The 19,907-nt window shown below is 38.5% G+C and overlaps 1 protein-coding gene across 4 annotated transcripts in view; it reads left to right on the top strand.

Moving 5' to 3' along the window:
- Pde6h (phosphodiesterase 6H, cGMP-specific, cone, gamma) overlaps positions 1 to 17,283 on the top strand; it is a 57,548-nt gene extending 40,265 nt beyond the window's left edge. For 2 of the 4 annotated variants that reach the window (XM_013511588.1, XM_013511586.1), the window contains exons 3-5: positions 13,377 to 13,551; positions 14,573 to 14,613; positions 16,757 to 17,283. In XM_013511588.1, the coding sequence (XP_013367042.1) occupies positions 13,418 to 13,551; positions 14,573 to 14,613; positions 16,757 to 16,833 (252 nt within the window). In that variant the 5' untranslated portion in view covers positions 13,377 to 13,417 and the 3' untranslated portion in view covers positions 16,834 to 17,283. Of the gene's footprint in view, positions 1 to 8,946; positions 9,044 to 12,687; positions 12,765 to 13,376; positions 13,552 to 14,572; positions 14,614 to 16,756 lie in introns of those variants that run through there. The other 2 variants (XM_013511587.1, XM_005379015.2) reach the window with 2 other exon arrangements.
- Positions 17,284 to 19,907: the final 2,624 nt, after the last annotated feature.

The following is a 19,907-nucleotide window of genomic DNA, read 5'->3' on the forward strand; positions in this document are numbered from 1 at the left end:
GAGGAGAAGCATGGGCAGTAGCATTGTATTCCAGAATGGTGTAGCTGGAAGGAAGTAGCTCACGTTGCTGGAATATGAAGTGCATATAGCACTAGAATGAGACGAGGGGAGAGGGCTCAAGGTCTAGAAGATGATAGGTTCCTAATACCATATGAATAAGGAAATTTGCCTTGACCTCATGTGAGGTGGAGAAGAACTGAGAGTAAAAGGTCATGACCAGTTTTGAATTTTACATAGTTTACTGTGCTAAACTAGTACGGAAGGATGCAATGTGTGTAAAATCTATTAGGGAATTGAACCAGAGTACTCATACTAGACATTGTTTTAGTTACTTTTCTCATTGCTAAGACAAAATACCCAACACCTAAAGGAAATGTTCATTTCAGATCACAGTTTGTAGAGGTTTCTATCCACAGTCAACTCTCTCTAAGGCAGGGTGGCATGGCAGAGAGGCATCACAGAGGAGAAACAGTTCATAGCAAGACAGGCAAAAGGCAGCAAACAGCAGTAAGCTGCAGCAAGCCTGCCTTGCCTTTCTCTCTTTATATTCCATCCGGGGTATAAGGTTATTGATTGGTGCCACCCACATCTAGGGTGGGGGTTCCATTTAGTTATGACACATCTTTAAACCCATTATTACACCCTCTAGATCCAGCCACCTCCAAAAAGCCCCACCCATGAGGGCATAAGACTTTAGAGGGACATCTAGATACAAACCATAACAGACATACACAGAGGTGTTCTGCTTTGAGAAATGTATAGTTGAAATTGATGAATTTGGTGATTGATAGAATATGAAGGATGAGGATGAGGAAGAACCAGGGGTCACAGTTGACTTCTAGAGTTTTTATTAGGACCCTTAGTAGTACCACCTACTGTGATGCAGGATACTCACTGAAGAACAGATGTACTGGGAGAAATGATTTGAATTTGGACATGTTGAGTGTTCAGTTGAGTGATGTCACCCCTAGGAAGTGATTTCTGACAGACATGAAGATGTGTAAGCTTGGATTGCAAGCCCAGGTTTATGATTTATACAACAGGCTACACATGGTTTTTTAAATCAGTTTGACCACATTGTGGTTCACATACCAGAAGAACAGCATTTCTTAAGAACTTGTTAGAAATGCAAATTCCCAGGGCCCGCTCTACAGCTTTTCTTCAAAATATCTGCATTTTAGAAGATTCTATGGGTAAACTATGAAGTTGGAGAAACACCAGTTTAATTTGTATACATGGACACAGTAACCCTAGCATGTAGATAAGTTGGCTAAGCTTGGAGAAATGCTGTTGACCTTACTTTTAGTAAATAACTTGCTGACTTCTAATCTCTTCCTTTGCTAGCAGGCTGGCCCTACCGTCATTATACTCATGGCAGACATACTTACAATCACATGACTTTCAAACCTCTAGGAACCTTTTGTCCATTTAGAGTAAATGGAAGTGTTTTTCATGGCCTACGTATTTCTTCATTGTGGTAGCCAGTTTCCAAGACTGCCCCAGTGATGTTGGTATTCAGCCTTGATCACACTGTATTGGGGTTGGTCGATGTGATCAATATAATACCGCAGAAGGGCTGGAGATATAACTCAGCAGCACAAGCACCTGCCTGGCAAGCATAAGGTCCTGAGTTCAATTCCTGGTACCAAAAAAAAAAAAAAAAAAAATACAGCAGAAGTCATGGTCTGTTCTGCTATAAAAGACTTGTGCTTTCTCTCTTGATGTGTTCTAGATTCTTCATTGTGTGGGAATCCAGGTACCATGTCAGCATGATACTCAAATCTCTTGTGGTGTGGTCCACATGGTGAAGAGCTGAGTAAGCCATCCTGGCACTGAGTCATCTGGCTCCCAAAGGCTACAACCTCAGCTGACAGCTAGATTGCAAACTTATGAAAGACCCTCAGCAGAAACCATCCAATTATGCTGCTTCTACATTGTCCTTCCAAAAATACACAACAATAAATGTGCATTGTTAGAAACTGCTAACTGTGGGGAAGTTTGTTATGCAGCACTAGCTAAGTAATGTATTCATGATATGGTTTCGGGCAATACTCATCTCCTTCACTTAGTTATTTTAACCCCATTCCAATTCCATGCTAACCCTTTCATGAGAAATGAGTTCCCATTAGAGATCATTCTTTTCCTAAGAATTCTTTTCCGCCATGTACTCATACCTGATTCATTTCTTTATTTGAATTTCTGCTCAAATGCCAGTCTCTCAGTGAGGACCTCTCTAACCATATGTAAAAATAATACTTCTTTCTCATAATCCTGCTTTATATTTATTTATAGCAGGTCACACCTCCTGGTAAATTTTTGTGTGTGTTTTTTAACATTTATCATCTATTTCTCCATAAGAATGTGAGCTTGATAAGGGCAGGCACCTTATAGTCAATGCTGTACCCAGAAGCTAGAACTGCTTACGTACGTGGGAGACTATCAGTATATGTCATAGAATGAATGAAAAAATATACACTTTGGGAAACATTAGTATCTAGGAATGATGAACTAGAGACGCTCACAAAGAGAGCAGAGGAGGAGTAGCCTGAGAAGGAGGAATGGCCTCAGAGGAGGAGAGAGAGAATGGGAACCTTTGGATCAGCTGATGCAGGTTGTCTGAATTTAAGCTCGGAATAGATATGTACTTGTTTGCCACTTTGCTTAGGTTGAGGTTCTGCCTTCCTATGGATTTTAGAATAACAATTTTTAACTTTATATTTTGAAACAATTATAAGTTTATAGGAAGTTGTAAAGAAATGTATGGGAGCCTATTTTATCCAGTCTTCCCCAGGGTCAGAATCTTGCTTAACTATGTACAGTATCAACACAGGGAACTGACATTGGTATAATTCTCAGAGATTACTCAGATACCTCTGTCTCTCTCTGGAGAAATATGTATATATATATAAATGGCTATCTCTAGCTCTGCTCATATTGAGTCACTGGCCTGCACACTATCTCTGCTTTTTATTAAATTTCAGGAATATAAATGGAGTGATTAATACTTTTGAGATTTGATTCTTTCACTTACCATCATTCCCTTGAGGTTCATCCAAATTGTTGCCCTTATCCCTCTTTCATTTCTTCTTGTGACTGGGCAGTATTCCATGTCACAAAAGTACTGCAGTTTGTTTACTCATTTATTGTAGGAGATATGGATGGTTTCTATTTGGGGATTAGTATGAATTAAGTTGCTAAGAACATCTGTGTACAAGTTTCTGAGTAAAACTAAGTTTTCTCTACCCTGATAAATACCTAAGTGTGCAATTACTAGGTTGTATAGTAAATCCATATTTAGCTTTAGAAAAGCCTTCCAAACTGTCTTCCATAGGCTGTACATTCTACTTGCAAGGAATGAGTGATCCAGTTTCTCTGAATTCTGGTCCTTCTTCTATGTTATCACTTTAATTAATTAATTAATTTTTTTAAGTGACTCAGGTATGTGGTCACTTCTTCTAGTGGTTTTAATTTTTATTTCTCCAATGGATGATTATGGTAAATACTATATTTGTCTTCTCTATATGTGGTATTTTTCTATATTTGTGATATATTTCTTCTATATTTGTCATATTCCTTCTATATTTGTTTATTTGTGGTATGTATATCTTCACTGAAGTATCTATGTTTTTAACTCACTTTTACAGTTTGTTTGCATTTTAATTACTGAATTTTGAGCATTCTTTATATTTTCCACATATAATTCCATTGTTGAGTGTGTAATTTGCCTATATTGCCTCCTAATATAATTTGTTTTTAAATCCTTTTATCAGGGCTTTTCACAGAGAAAACATTTTTAATTTCAATGAGATGAAACTGATCAATTTTTCTGGTTATGGATTATGCTTGTGTTGGATGATCTAAAAACCTCTTTGCTAAATCCAGGGTCCTGATGATGTTCTTTTATACTTGTTTTTGCAAGTTTTATAGTTTTAAATTTTACATTTAATCTTGTGGTCCATTTTGAGCTAATTTTTGTAAAGATGTGAGGTGCTGGTGTGAAGTTTTGGGTGCATAATTCATAACATTAGGCTAAGATTTTTCTCCTCATTTTTGGTCTGTGGACCATAGACATGGTATTCATGCTTCAGTGCCATTTGTGGAGCAGGCTGTCCCTCCTCCATTGAGTTTCTCTTGTACATTTGTCAAAAACGAATTGGGCATGTCTGTGTGGGTCTGTACCTGGATTCTCTACTGTTTCAGTGATGTATATGTGTTAGCAAATATTCCTATGAGTTCTGCTAGTTCCAGTTTGCTGAGATGTTTTATTGTTTTGGATTTTGCTAAATATCTTTTTTTAATCAATTGGTAGATCAGACAATTTTTCTTTTTTAGCCTGTTAATTTGGTGAGCTATGTTGATTAATTTTTGAATATCTAGTAGCTTTGCAAGGCTGATATAAACCCCATTTTTATTATTTTTTTTCTGATTTGGGGTAAAATACACCTCATGAAATACTTTGAGAAGTGTTTCTATCCTCTATTTTGTGAGAAAGAATATCATATTTTAATTAATATTATTCTTTCAAAGTCAATAATTCTTTTGTGAAGAATCAGGATGTAGTATGTTAAAGGAAAGAGAGGCTAGGCATATGCATTCTTTTTTTTTTTTTACCTTTACAATGCTCCTCTCTGCTGTGTGCTGTGCTTTTTTCAGAGTGGAAATCTCATTCTAGGAGATCCCAAATATGGAGGAACTGTGATTTTAATGTGTTTGCCTACTTGCTGGTATTTTGAGAAACACCAAAGGAAGATTAGAGATTAGCACTTGTGTAAGCAGCTTATAGGACAGCTAATGTATTAATTACTTTGAATCTGCCCTTTAATTACTTCCCTATGTATAATTAATAATACTTTCCCATCTGTTAGACAGGATCAAGACACAAAGGTTATAGAGCTACAGAACTTTTAAAAAGCATTTTATTTTAGTTTTTAAAATTGCATACAGCAAGAATTGCCCTTTGTGGTATATGTACAGGTTTTACACTTGATCTTAGTCAAAAGACCGAGAAGCGGTAGATATGAGTTTTAACAAATGGATGAATTTGTATACCATTACTGTAATGAAGATGTCAAGTAGTCCTCAAAAAAATGCCTTGTATTTTCTCCTTGAAGTGAACTCCTTGCTTCAAACATAACCTTTGGAAAGGACTGACCTGTTCTCCGGCACTATAGTTTTATCTTTCCAGGATGGCATATAAAATTAGACAGTGTACATCATTTTGGTTGTAGATATTTTTATTTGGTAAAATGTTTCTGTGATTCATCATTATTGTAGCTATCAATAGTTCCTGCTTTCTCCTCTTTCATCTCTTTTTTGCCCAATGACGCTCTTGCTAGCGTCACTCTTCTTTCCCCTATTTTAGAATGTGCAGCTCAACCAAAGTTCTTTTAGAGGAATTCCATGATGATTGGTCACTTTGCTTAAAGTCATGTGGCCTCATTATATGGTTGATAACACAGACAAGCACTAGATTAGCCAAAAACAGAGCCATTGTGCTGGGCTGCTGATTGGCCTGTGTGCTAAAATCTTCTGAGACTCCAAGGCGATAGACTTAGAAAGAGCAGCCACTTGAACAGGGAACAATGACACATTCCCTGAAGACACAGTTACTTAGAACTTCACAGTGTCTTATCCAATGCTTCATTCTCCACAAAGCCTTGCTAGGGGTTGTTGAATTCCTTACCTTCCACACTGCCCCTTGTATCCTATGTTTTTGTCTTTTCATTATCCTTCCTTTTGCTCCAAAAATATGCTCCAAAAATCTTTCTTTTAACATTTCCTCTTCCTTTCTTCCTTTTCTTTCCCCTCTCCCCTTCCCCTCCTCTCTTTCTCTTCTCTCTTTATCTCCTTTTCCCTCTCTCTTTCCTCTCCCTTTCTCTTCCTTTCCTTCTCCTTCTCCTTCATTTTAAGAAGAGGTTTCTTTGGTCATTATTTTAGAGCAGGTCTTCTGGTTACAGATTCTTTCAATCTTCCTTTGTCTGAGGTTATCCTTCGTTTTAGTGGGATGAATTCACTTGATATAGAATTCAGGGTGGGCAATTTTCTTCTTCTAACACTAGAAAAATGTGTTATTTCCTTCTGGTCCCTGTAGTTTCTGTTGAAAAAATCTACTGTCATTCTGGTTGTTTTCCTTGTACATAAATGTTTCTCTTTCACTGATTTCAACTTTTTGGTTTTGTTTTTAGTTTTGAGCTTATTTTGCATTTTGGCACAGACTTCTTTGTGTCTATTCTATTGGGATGTGCTATCTTCTTGCTTCTGTATGATTATGTCTTTCACTAAATTCAGAAAATTTCCATTCATGACTTCTTCAAGCACTTTTTCTCTCCTAGTTTTCATTTTCCTTTCCTTCTAGGATGGTTATGACATGAATGTTTGATCTGTCATTCCTACCTGTCTCTGATATTCTATTAACTTTTCCTGCTCTACTTTCTCTCTTTTGTTTTAAGTTTACTACTTAATTCCTCTGTCCTTTTTCTTCCGTTGTTGAGCCCATTACATTTTTTTGGTTGAATTTTTCTGTTCCCAGATCTTCCCTTCATTCTTTTCCAGTTGGTTTATTATTGCTAAATGAGGGCAAGAATTCAACTTGTCAAGTTGGGCTTCCCTGACACCTCTAGGTAGGGAGGAGAAGAGGGTCTCATTTTAATTTATTGGCTTTGAAAGCCCAAGACCCCAGTGTAGATTTCTCTGCTACTACCCAGGTGGAGTGAAGAATGCCATAACATTGTAGTGGGCCGGAACAGAAGGGTGAGCTTCTCACTCAGTCTTGCTGAGTTGAGCTATAGTTCTTTCTCAGATGTTTAGATGTACTATTGTGGCTTTTAACTAAGTATTTTTGGTCTTCCTAAGTGATAGTTCTCTTGGAAATTTGTCTAGAGAGACACCTTTTAGAGGAAGATATTTTTGTTTCCTTCTCTTAGTATTTCTGGGCAGTTTCTTCTTCCTGCACACGGTGCAGGATATACAAAACAAAACAAAACCAACAAAACAAAACAAAACTCCAGGAAACTTTCTGTCACATTGTTCCTTGGTTCCTGAGTTGGTCTGTTTTCTTCTTTCTATTTTTTACACTATTCTTATATTTGTTTCACATAAGATATCCAGACTTTTTAGCTACAATTAGTAGGAAGCATGAGAAGTATGTCTCTTACATCTTAGTGCAGAATCAGAAGGACTCTCTGACTCTCCATTCCAATGCGTCTCACTTGGAGGGAGAAGAGTTGTAGCACAGTAATCCATGCTAATGTTGAGTAACTGGATTAAAAATCCTTTTACTGATGACTGTGTGCTATGGCTCCCAAGAGCGTTGGAATGGAAAAAAAAAATGAGGACTATGGCACTCTTGACACTTTGAGAAGTGCCCATCTCATCAGCTGAGAAGTTTATCACTTGCGTTTACCACCGAAGGCTGCATGTGGATCTAATAGCACTTCTCAAAAGCTAGTGTGCACCTTGTACTTTATTAAAATGCAGATTCTGAGGCAGTAAATCTGGAACAGAGCCTGAACTCCTGCATTTCTAACAAGTGCTGGGAGGTGGGCTGATGCTGCCATGCTTTAATTGATGTTCTTAAGTAATCACTCATCCTGCAGCTCTACCCACTGCCTTTATGAATTAATTGCACTCTTTCACCAAGGAAATGAAGAATAGTATTTAAGAGTTTGGCAAACATGCATCTAAACGTCTATGTCCTTATATCGCAGGAACACAGGGCATTGTAAATGGTAATGGAAACAGAGAGGAGAGGGCAGAGGGACTCATCCAGGGACCACATTTTTTGTTGGCTTGTGCATTATTTACTGCCTTCAAAACTGCAATAATTTTGGTAAAAGGCCATGCAAAAGCATTTAAACGACGCTCAAGCTGTTTAGCTGTTTGAATCATCCTCTTGGGTTTGCAGGTTAAGTATCTTTGCTGCCTCAGAAAGATAAATTGACAGTCATTTTCTATAATTTTGAGGAGTGCCATTCCCTAAGAAGTAATAATTTGGGGCAGGAAGACTACAATTCCCAAGCAAGGCATGAACGTGACCAGAAAATGTGAAACTTGATCCATGTCTACTTTGTTGTAGTATAACAGGAAGATAATCAAGTACAGGAGTTTCTGAGCTTGGACTTTGCTCCTGGATCCTCTATTAATTTTATAAGCAGTCTTAAGTTCTTTATGATGAAAGCATTAGAAGAGTTTAATGGTACATGAGATAAAACCTGTTTAAAAATATAAAGTGATATAGAAATTTATATTAGTGGCTAAGGGCAATGGTATGGCTGAGACCAGCATCCGAGGGAACTGGACTGTAGCCTAGACCTACTCACTGAAATTTTCAGTTGTGGAAGATCCAGCAATCCATTTCCAAATAAATATAATTTTTGAAAATCTCTAGCTAGCCTTTGGAAATTTCTCTGTGAAATATTCATTGAACTTGATATCACTCCTGAATTTAAGGTTCTATCTATCTCTCTGAAGAAGTATACAAAATACAAGTTGAGGAGAGATATTGTACGTTTTTCAGTGTTACCTGTCATGTTATTAGCATCCCCACTGCAGTAGGGGATACTAATTTCACCCTCTTCTGTACAGTTATGTAGATTCCCACAAGGGTGGTGTGTGTGTGTGTGTGTGTGAGTGTGTGTGTGTGTGTTTGTACACATGGGTGTGTGAATGTTGGAAAAAGAAGAGGAAGGAGAGTAACCAAGACTAAATGTGGGTGTGGAAAAGGACAAAAGATATTGAGCCAAATACTGAAAATCTCCATTGGTTTCTTGACACTTTGGGTGCATTTATGAATTCATGGTCTATTGGCAGGACAGGACACGTGTTGGCTTTATAAGAGCATCTAATTATCAGAATGCAGCTTAGCCTGCTTCAGGCTCACCCCCTCTTCTTATAACCTCTTTGCACCTGGGTTGGTGATCTGAGCTTCTGACGGTGGGATTAGGGCGCATGAAGATATTACAGAGAGATGCTTCGGGATTCAAAGAGCCACTCATCTGTTGTGAGGAAGGCAACTGAACATCTTACAGGGACAGAGTTCTGCTCTGTGAGTATTTCTCAACTTCTGTTGAGTTTGAGGTGCACTCAAGAATGTGGGAGGGTTGATCTGGCTCTAAAACAAGTGGAAAAGAGAATGTTCTGGACCTGTGAGCCTGGCCTGGGACTGGGGTTAAAAATCTGCCCAAACCACCTTATAATGCCTTGTGACAAGCTAATGAGGGGGAACTTGGTTATACAAGGTCACTGCAAACCTTGATTACTAAATTCATTTGGAAGGGACTCCAAACAGACCCTCCCCTTTGTGGCTTCATAGCAAACAGCTTTCTGGGAAGGGGGAGATCTGGGGGACTAAATGACCACAGAGAACACTATTCTTTGCTCCAAGGATGTGCTTGCAAACTTGGCCGAGGCACTCAGGGGCTGGTGAGAGTGTGAGAATGAGATGGAAGTGACCATAAAGTGAGCATGGGAATGACCACAAGCAAGTTGGGTGGCTCAGGCTTCTCCCTTTGAGGTTAAACTGTTTGTTGTTTGTTCCATTCTGCAGCAAGGTAATTGCTGTATTTTTAAAGATGGCTTTGATTTGAGTCTTTCTTGATGCCGCAAATGACTTGTTTCTCTGCCTCAGCAGGTCTCTGACACTGCCCCATCCCATCAGTAGAGCACACAGTACTGCTCGTCCTTCTCCCCTCCACCTCCTTTCTTAGCCCACCAACCATGCAATTATCTATCTGCCTACATCTTTGCAGAAAATAAGGGAACTGAAAAACTGTGTGATAAGAGAGCATTAGAAAGCCCATCTCAAGGCCTTTCTGCAATTGTTCTCCTCATTGGAGTTTGTGGAAGTTGATCCTCTGTGGCTTTGTGCAGCTGAGCTGAGCTGCCTTGTGTCTGAAGTGACTCTCCCTCCAGTTCCCTACCAACCTCCGTCTGCACTAACTACTTTGCTACATCTGCTTCCTTCTGCAGAGGAGCAGTTTGTAACCTTCAAACGGGGAAGGGCTAACATTGCATCAACAAGAGGAAAATATTCTGCCTCACAAAGAAATTAATTAATTGCAGGGAAAAATACAAGCCCCGCTCTTATAGCTACAGTTAATGGTGAAACTAGATGGATTATTTGGCTCCAACATGTCCTGAGAATTTTTAGGAAAAGTATGGTTATGATGAATTTAGCCTTGGTGATAGCTCTGCCTAAGCTATCTTCCATGGAAGGAAAAGGTCATACTTGTGTTGCTTTTCCTAAAGGCTTTGCAAAGAGAATAGAAAGATATATCTGTGATAGAAACCCTATGAAAATTATTTGTATTTAACACTACTAAAAATGAAAAGTTGCACATGTAACACAGAATAATAAATATTATCCATAGTGCAAATCCCACGGGTCAAGAGGATCCAGTGATCAACCAGACAACTGCTATGTAACTCTTTCTGAGGAGTATTTTATATAATTTTATATTATGTATCACACTTAGACATGAACTCTAGAAGCGTAATGTCAAAATTATATATTCATGCAGAGGAAATATATGAAAAAAGGGGAAGTGTAATCAGTGCAATATGAAAGTCAAATGTGATTTTGAATTTCTTAGAAGTACTACTAGGGGTGTCAAAAAATTGGACGGCTTCTTAAAACAGAATTCTGAGACCAAAAATAAGTTAATGGTTGGGGTATTTGAGAGAGTCAAAGGGTGACCCATTAAGTGCTGATGACAATTTTATCTTGGATACATGGCAAGGGCTTTTCCCCAGTTGATCCAAGGGGAAGTGGATACAGATTAGTTCACAAGGCTTTCTTGACTTTCAAAATGTCTTTTTTGAAAAGACATTACTTTTTCCTGAGCAGTTTGCACCAGACATTCTACTTATATTATCTCCTTTAATTTTCCCTATGACCTTAAAAGGAAGATATTATTTGATTCATTTTATATATGGAATGAGACCCAGAGAGGATTATGTAACTTATCAAGGACCTGTAGCCAGGTTTTTTTTTTGAGCAGGATCTTCAAACTATATTTGTTTGATTTTACAGAGCATGCCCTATAGTGCTTTATCTCCATGGATAATTTGACTTATTAGGGTCACCTTAAGCCTTCATATTATTGAGCTCTGGCTCTAACATAATAGGATCCTAGTTAGGGTTGCCAGATTAAATAGAGGACAGCCAGTTAAATTTGAATTTTTGATAAATAACAGAAGGTTTTAAGTGTTAAGTGTGTACCCTGAGATATGTAGAATATATTTTCACTAAAAATAATTTATTATCTGAAAGTCAAATTTAATTGGGTATCTTATATTTTTATTTGCTAAATTTGGGGATCTTAGTCTTAATAGGCTCTCTAGTTGAAAGAAATGAATTAGTGCATCCCTGCTGCTTTGGAGGAATTGGAGAGCTCACCTTGCCCTGGGAGAAACTTTCCAATTTTTCCCTGGGATGTTGGCACAGTTAGGACGTATCTGTTGGTGGTGGTGCGCTCTGAGTGTAACGGGGATCTGAGTGCCCATCCCTAAATCCCATGTTCCAACCACATTTGGAAGAGGCATAAATCTTGGCTGTTGACAGGGATGTAGAGAACACACAGCACAAGTATTAGAAGCAGTAATCAGAGCTGGTAATTCATTTCCTAAAGCCACAGAGGACTTTGTGAGGCAAAGACCAGATAGTGTCTTCTCTATGGTCTGAGAGAAGGCACAAAGTCAAGATCTCATCACTCAAGGTCCAAGATATTTGCTGAGTTCTTCATTAATTTATTTACTCACTCTACCAATATAATACACATGGCATACTCCCCACATGCCAAGCACTGTTATAGGTGCCAAGTCTATGGAAGTAGGCCCAAGTGGAAAAACATCCCAGGAAACATATTGCAGTGGGGATAGAGACAAGATTCATAGCATGAGAAAGTGATTCAGGGACCTGGGCAAGCTCACTATTCCTTGTGCCAGCTTATAGATTAGTCTTTTGAACATGTTATGGACTGGCAGGAAAAACTGACAGTAGAAATTGAGGCCACAAATAAAAAAAAAAAGGACAAAAATATATTGGAAGCAAAGATGATAAGTTAAACCTGGTTTTGAAAGTCCTAAGAAAAAGTTATGAACTTGAAGTTACACAATATAAGATGAGAGGGATGACCTGAAAGAGTTAATTTAAACTAGGAGGTATGATAGACATTGTGAAATGATAGGAAAATGCTCAAGGGTAAAGGGTGATAGGGATATGGGAAAAGAGAAGGGAAAGAAGGAGAAATTTTGTATGTATGTATATACAGGATAGTTAACATAGTTGTTCTACTGTCTTCTATTTCTTTGCTGAAAGAAACTGTCAATGAGTCCTTGATTGATCAATATTGCATGTCTATCTGTTTTCATGAGAAACCACTTTGAAGATATCAATACGTAATACAACAAGCATTGTTAATTTCCTACCACTTTGTTTGTAACTCTATATTGTCTGTACTGTTCTTTTGCTATTTTGTAAAAGGTTGTTTGTCTGTTAATGTTTTCCTCCTTTTAGTTTTAAAATAAAAAAAAAAAGATGAGAGGGATGTGCAGTGAAGTGGGAAAAAAGAACAGTGATTGGCCTGAGGCAAAGACTGTCAGAGAGCATTGAAGCTAGGAATATCAGCACAAATCCATAACAGGTGAGATAAGGGATCCCATGCAAACAGAGCTTGCAGCATTAGATTATGGAAGGGTTGGCTCAGGGCAAGAAGTTAAGGCTATTTGGAAATTCTTTGGAGCTTTTCAGAATCTTCCTTCCCAGGGTAAGTTTTGTTAGTTGTTGTAAAAGAAAAGGATAAAGGAAAAAAATCTAATCCTAAATTTTAGTGTATTTAATTTTTAAAAATGTATCTTTGTGAATACTTTTCTGTTATTCATATTTAAAGGGCGATGTACATGTCTGGGAAGAAATACTAGATAGTCCATGATTTAGATAGGAGAAAATGTTGAAATACAGGCTGGAAGGATGTTATGTCTGAATATATATGGAAGAATATGTAAAGTTTCAAGAACCAGTGAGAGCTGACAAACTGTAGATATACATCAGTTAGTCCATTTCGCTCCCTTTGCAAATAGTGGGACTGGTGGTTGTGGAGATGTATAACGTTACAATGAATTTACATATACTGCTAGTGGAAGATTTATTAGAAAAATATAGACCTAAATTTTCAAGTATTTAAATCTCTCAGTAGTCAGGGTTCTATATATATGGAAAGTCACCCTTGATTCATACTATGTTTTCCTCAAATCTCTTTATGTATAATGATCTTTCCTTTTTTGAGCCAATAACAAATATTGGGCTTCTTTATCGAAGCACTGTCTTTGCCCAGCTTAGAGTGATTTGAAAGTCTTCCTTTTTTCTGTCATTGTTCAAGGAACCTGAGGGAGAAACATCAGTCACCCAGGAGCTGTCAAAATGAGTGACAACAGTACTTTGGCTCCTCCAGCACCAAGCCAGGGTCCCACCACACCCCGCAAAGGGCCGCCCAAGTTCAAGCAGAGGCAGACTCGCCAATTCAAGAGCAAGCCTCCGAAGAAAGGTGTGAAAGGGTAAGACCAAAAGGAGAGAGAAATCTTTCCCTTAGTCTCTTTTCCTATAAGACTCCTTTGGTTTTGAGAAACTAATGCTTTTAATATACTAAAGACTTACAAAAACTTCCATCCCATCCTCTGTTTTCCTCTACAACTCAATATTTGCAGAATTATGTCTTTAGCTTTGGAATTCATTCTCTGTCAGCACCCAGGTAAAGGGCAAATTTAGCATGGAAAATGGTGCCTTTCATGATAAGCTTTGACTTGACTTCTGGCCGTTTGGTGGTCAGTCCTTTGCAATGACACACTGCGCTTTGGTCTGGAATATCGAATCCCCAGCCATTACCAGAAAACGCAGTTCATTTTTGTGACTATCAATCTTATGTCCCCAGTTGTCCATTTTTCTCTTCTCGTTCTTGGCAAAATCTTATTTATTCAACACACACAGCTCGTATGTTAATTGCTTTTTGAAATCTTTACTGATTCAAACAAACTTTATCATGACTTTCATGTTTGTATTATGGTAGTATTTAACTTTTACAACTTGTATTATTTTATATTACATTTATTTACACGTGTTCCCTGAGACTAAAACCCTTCAGAGGAGATTTCTTAGTCTTTTTCTTTAACTTTCTGTGCCTATCAAGATGCCTACTACATAGCAGATGATTAATTAGTGCTTGTGAAGTAGTGAACAAACAGATAAATGAATCATTTTAATGCCTTTTAAATGACTCAGTTACTATTTTAAAAAGTGAAGCTTGATTAAAGTGTCACCCTAATCATTCTTTCTGGCTTTCACTTGTCTTATTTGAAGTTTCTGAAAGGGAGAAATCTCTTCCCCTCTGGGGCATGCTACATCCTGCTGGGATGACATTTTCTTGGCTTCAGTACAATGCCAATAAAGGAGTTTCTCAAATACAAACACTTAAGCTTCTTCTTCTAGCCCCTTAGGTCAAGAAACCCTCCGTGTGAGTAACTCCAGGATCCTTTTACTCTGATCTCAACTAACCTTTCTGTTATTTATTTTTTCCCACAGGTTTGGAGATGACATTCCAGGCATGGAGGGGCTAGGGACAGGTGAGCCACACATACTGAAGTGAGAATTTTGCACTTGGAGTTTCACCTTTGTATACATCTCAGGAGCAGTAGGAACAGTAGGAAGGTAGGAGGGAGCAGTAGAAGAGTCTCATAAATAGCTATCATAAGGCAGCAGGTCCTTTGAAGCCACAGAAATGTGAGGATATAAATCTTCCAAATAAGTGCATATGTGAGTAGATACAAAAGCCTAAGAGAATTCAGGGTAGGCCCAAAGCTGAGTGAATCTTCTTGATTTGCTAAACAAACTTAAGGGCATATAATGGTAAATTGTAGGTTTTTATGGAAAAAAGACTCAGAGTTTGTCTAGCCCAACTTTATTTTTCAGAAGAGAGATAAGAAATAGAAAAGAATTAAGCGACAATCTGAGGCCACAGAGTGAGGTATTGGAAATAAGGGTGGGGCATGGAGAACCTTTCTTCTCTACCAGGCAAACCACTCTTTACCAACTTCCTCTTCTTACACATCCGCAATCACCCACAGCAGAGGCCCGCAGACTGAGTGCATTCGGTACATTTTGATCGGCTAGAATAGTTAATTCACTAGATAATAACTGCAATCACTGCAATGAAAAAAATTTAATAGACTTTCCTAGAGAAGTTTTAGATTTATGGAAAAATTAAGTGGCAAGTCCAGAACATTCTTATACATCCTCTACCTCTCCTTCCTCCTGTACATACTTCCCCTTTTAGTGACTTCTGAATTAGTCTTGCATGCTTACTCTATTCGATGAGCCAGTAATGATACATTATTATTATTACATTCACTGAAATCCAAACTTGTATCACTTGGGTTTATTCTTTGTGTGGTATATTTCTTAGGGTTTTGAAAATGTACACTGTCATGTACCCACCATTATTGTACCATACAGAACAGTTTCACTGCCTGAGACATTCCCTGTGCTATATCTGTTCATATCTCCCCCATCCTCAAATCCTGGCCACCATAAATCCTTTACCATGTCTTAGTTTTGGCTTTTCCACACTGTCATACAGTTAGAACCATGGAGTACAGAGCCTTTCCACACTGGCTTCTTCTAAAGATTCCTCTATATTTTTATATGGCAATAAATAACTACTGTACAATATTCCACTGTGCAAAGTTACCATGGTTTATCCAATTGAAGGGCATCTTGTTTTGTTCTAAACTTTGGAAATAATGAATAAAGCTCTGTATACATTCAAGTGTAGGTTTTTGTATAGACACAAATTTGGAACCCACCCAACACACTTGCTAAATGGTTACACTCCAAGTGATCAGTGTCCTTACCAGAAAATATTGAATGTATTTGCATTTTCTACTCAATTTCCCCTTCCAGGAACCCAAATAGATTTTCCGGCCTCTTCATAAAAAGCTATTTTCCTAGATCAACTGCTTCTGTATTTTGGCTAGAAGTCTACAGCAAATTTATTCTAGTTTCTGGAAGATAGATTTAATTCTCTTCGCACATTTGAAATAATGTAAAGAGATTTATACTGAGAGAAGGTCTGCAGCTTTGACCTATTTCTAGCTTCATCTACATAATTGTGTTTCCTGCTAGTTATTTAATCCCTCTGGCTATCAGCTGCTTCTCTGTAAACGGGAGATAATAACATCTTATCTAGAGCAAAAGTTGGATTAGTCGATGTGTTGAGATTGCTTCTCAATATGTGACTTGATACAGGCTTTCAAAATGCAAAGGAAGTAGAGAGAAAGTGAGATCAGCTCAAGCAACCCATGCAGACTGGTCGGACTGGTCGGGAGTCACAAGGCCGTAGCATCCCAGACCACAGGAATTTAAAGAACTACCGCTTCTTGTTTTAGTCCTTGGCTGGATCAGAATTCCACTTCTGCTCTTTCTTTGATGGTTGATGTGAAGGAGACTCAGTGAGGGGTCCCCCCACTGTATTCCCAGTCAAACCATGGTCACCTCTACAAAAGGCTACAGAATGAAACCAATAGTAATACCTGGGGTTGAGTGATAATTACACCCCTGGTCTCATTCTTTCTGGGCTACAAAGCCTACTAGACAACTTCCCAGGTGTGAGAGAGTGCTGTGAGATGTCTCTGCCTGAACAGTGTCTTTTGAGCAGAAGAGGCTGTATTTGGGGTCCTGTTGGCTTATATGTTCTCCTGTTTCTTGCAGATATCACGGTGATCTGTCCCTGGGAAGCGTTCAGCCATCTGGAATTGCACGAGCTCGCTCAGTTTGGGATCATCTAAGGCACCAGAGGCGCTGCCACTCCTATTCATTAGCATCTGCTCTAAACCCTGCTACTTTGCCCTAGTGATCTGCAGAATCTGGAAGTTTAGTATTCACAAGTAGTTTTGGGGGAGCTTATGTTGCCATTTCTGATCAGTTACTATTGAGTTCTAAGTATCAGAATCACGCTTGCAGTATGGCTCAGCACAGAATAGTAAATGAAAATCAGTATTTGTTGGGGCATTTCAAGTTTTACCACCTTTTCCTATCAGCTGGTCAGAAGTCATCAATATTTCTCCATATTTTGTTTAAGTTTCCTCAATTTATTTTGTGAGGCTTTCATTATAATTGGCAGTAGACTTCTGAGATAATGCTTATGTCACAGTCCTCCCATTTTTAATTAATAAAGGAGAAACTTACTTTGAATCTCATGATGTTGTACTAAATGTGTTGAATTTCTGACACCTTGTTCTGAGACCCAATCAAATGAAGAAGGCACAGCCACACAGGAAATAGGTCCAGTGCCTGCATAAGAGCACAGGATTATGGTTCAAGACATAATTCTGCTTTGAAAATTGGTAAGTCACATACTTTTAGGATCCATATTGCACTGAACTAGGCTGTGATAAGGGTCCCATGTTGCTCTAAATTGTATAGTTCTAGGTTGGTAGAAGACTGGACATTTAAGTTCAGAACCCTTGATAATATGAACTTCCTTTTTGGTGATCTGGTTCAGGAAAGTTCCCTTTCACAGCATACTTCAATGGAATTATTCTGCCCAGTGGCTGAGGGTGAGAGTGACCAAGTATTTGTACAGTCATTGATTGGCTCTGCATATACCTATAATAAATCACTTTCAAGTGGAAAGATGCTTATACTATCAGGTTGAAAATTAGATGCAATGAGTAGGTAGCTGTACCTTGTAAATAAAATGATGATTTGCCTCACCCCTGCAGTTGTGTCAAATTTAATGTACACATAGCTATCTTTCCCCAATACTCTGAAGGCAATTGTGTAATTCAAATGTTGCCTCTAGCTGACTTGGATGCTGTGGTACTAACAGTATGCATTTCTTCACTTCAGTTTTGTAATCTGTGGTAAAAGAATGGAGTAAATTAACTGAGAAGAGAATAAGTGAGATAGGAAAGAATCAGGTTCTAGTCCCGGCTCTAGCAGTAAATCGCTCTGTGATTTTGAGCAAAGATCTTGCCTTTTGGACCTTCCAATTGGCCTGAAGACTTGATAATGTGAGGTTCATAGGAATCACAATCTATGATTTTGAGGGCCTCTAAGAGTGAGAATTATGGCAACAGAATCTCTCCTGCTGCAGGTTCTGTGTTATTTTGCACAAATGACCAAGTTGCTTTCCGGCCAGAAAATTAGAACTACAAAAAAAAAGAGCAGGACATAAATTCAAAAGTGGAACTGTGACATGCAAGGAGGCACTGTGGTCATGCGCACTTCCCCTTCAGGAGGAAGCCTTGCTGTTAGCTGGGCACCTGTGTCCCCTCCTGCCACAGCTGGCCCTACCCTGAGAGTCAGGTGCTGCTTTGGCCAGCCAGCCTTCCGTCTCTGCTTGTTCACCCCAGCGTGCTTTCTAGTTAAAGAGTCTAGGTTCTCCTCCATTGGGTGAGACTCTGGCCCGCGTTTGGATTACTTTGCAAAGTTGTTCTAAACTAAAAGCAACGATATTGACAAAACAGAATGCCTCAAGTGGAACACATCCAATGGTCGAGGTGGAGCAGAATTGAGAAACAGAGCTGCGTGAGGAACAATTGATAGAACTGTGATACTTAACCTAGAGGACAAAATGACAACTGCCCGCAAATATTTGCAAAGTTTAACAATGAAGCAGGATAAAACAGACCTAGTTCATGTAGGGTTCCAGCATTTAGTGGTAAGCTGGTGTAGATACAGTTCAAATCCCATTCAGACTCTAACATTTTCTTATTTCTAGTCCCAACTTCTAATTTTACCACTTCTGCTATTTCTATAAGAAATAAGAAATTCCTCAATGTATGAAAAGCCCACGTGAATGAGATGAAAGAAGGTATTGGTCCAGTCACAAAGAGGTACCAAATTCAAACAGGATAATTGAAGAAAGTTTAACAAAGGGACTGTTAGAAAGTCTTAGGAAGTGTTTAGGGGATCTATAAGTGCCAATGCTGTAACCCTCAGTGCCAAAGAACCCCGAAAGATCACATCAAAGAACGTGTCTACTGCCAACACTGTGGGACACAGTAAAGGGACACAGTGATTTTGTGGGTCATTGAAAGGGGTTCCTGTGAAGCAAAAGAATATTTGGTTGTTGGTTGTTGGTTTTCTCTACTTTCCTGCTGATGCCTCTCATTGGCTATATCCAGCCGGAAGTCACCGATCTCACTCATGCAGCCATTAAAGTTCATCTTTTACAGCAAACAGCAAGTAGAGAGGGGTAGAGAGTAGACCTGAGGGACAAAGAGTGATCTCCAGCCAGCAGAGTATCAAAGAGCAGATATTATTGTCAATCAGTGATTTTGCACTGGAGTTGGGATGTGCCATGTATATGTCTAATTCTGCAAAGGTGATTATGAGGTACAAACTGGAATGAGGAAGGGCAAGATCCAACAAGAACAGCACAGACAACAATGGACAATAGCAGAAGTGATTTTTTTAATAAAAATTTAGGATTTGTAGAAAATGTTGAAGTCTTCAGATACTTTCAGGTACTAGGAATCACTGAGACTCTTTTGTGAAAAACACACAAAATGAGGACCCCACTCCAGGCTTTCTGAATTAAAATCTCCAAGGGGAGGTCATGGAATCTGTATTTTTAATGAAAACTCCAGATTGTTCTGATGTTCATGCCATTCTGAAAACATTATTGATGTGGCCCAAGCTTACAGTTTACACGTTAGGTATTAGCTAATTCTTGAAAAATATTTTTATCAGTTCATATTAATTTTATAAAATACTAGATTTCAGTGTGATATTTTTGTTTATTTATTCATGTAACATTTTGATCATATCCTTTTCCCATTTCCCTGCCTTATACCCACTTCTTCTTCCAGTGACTTCTTTCCTCTTATCTAATGATAGCCTTCCTTCTACTTTC

Source organism: Chinchilla lanigera, unplaced genomic scaffold (assembly GCF_000276665.1).
Source record: "Chinchilla lanigera isolate Chin_1 unplaced genomic scaffold, ChiLan1.0 scaffold00012, whole genome shotgun sequence".
In the NCBI taxonomy this organism is placed as follows: Eukaryota; Metazoa; Chordata; class Mammalia; order Rodentia; family Chinchillidae; genus Chinchilla; species Chinchilla lanigera.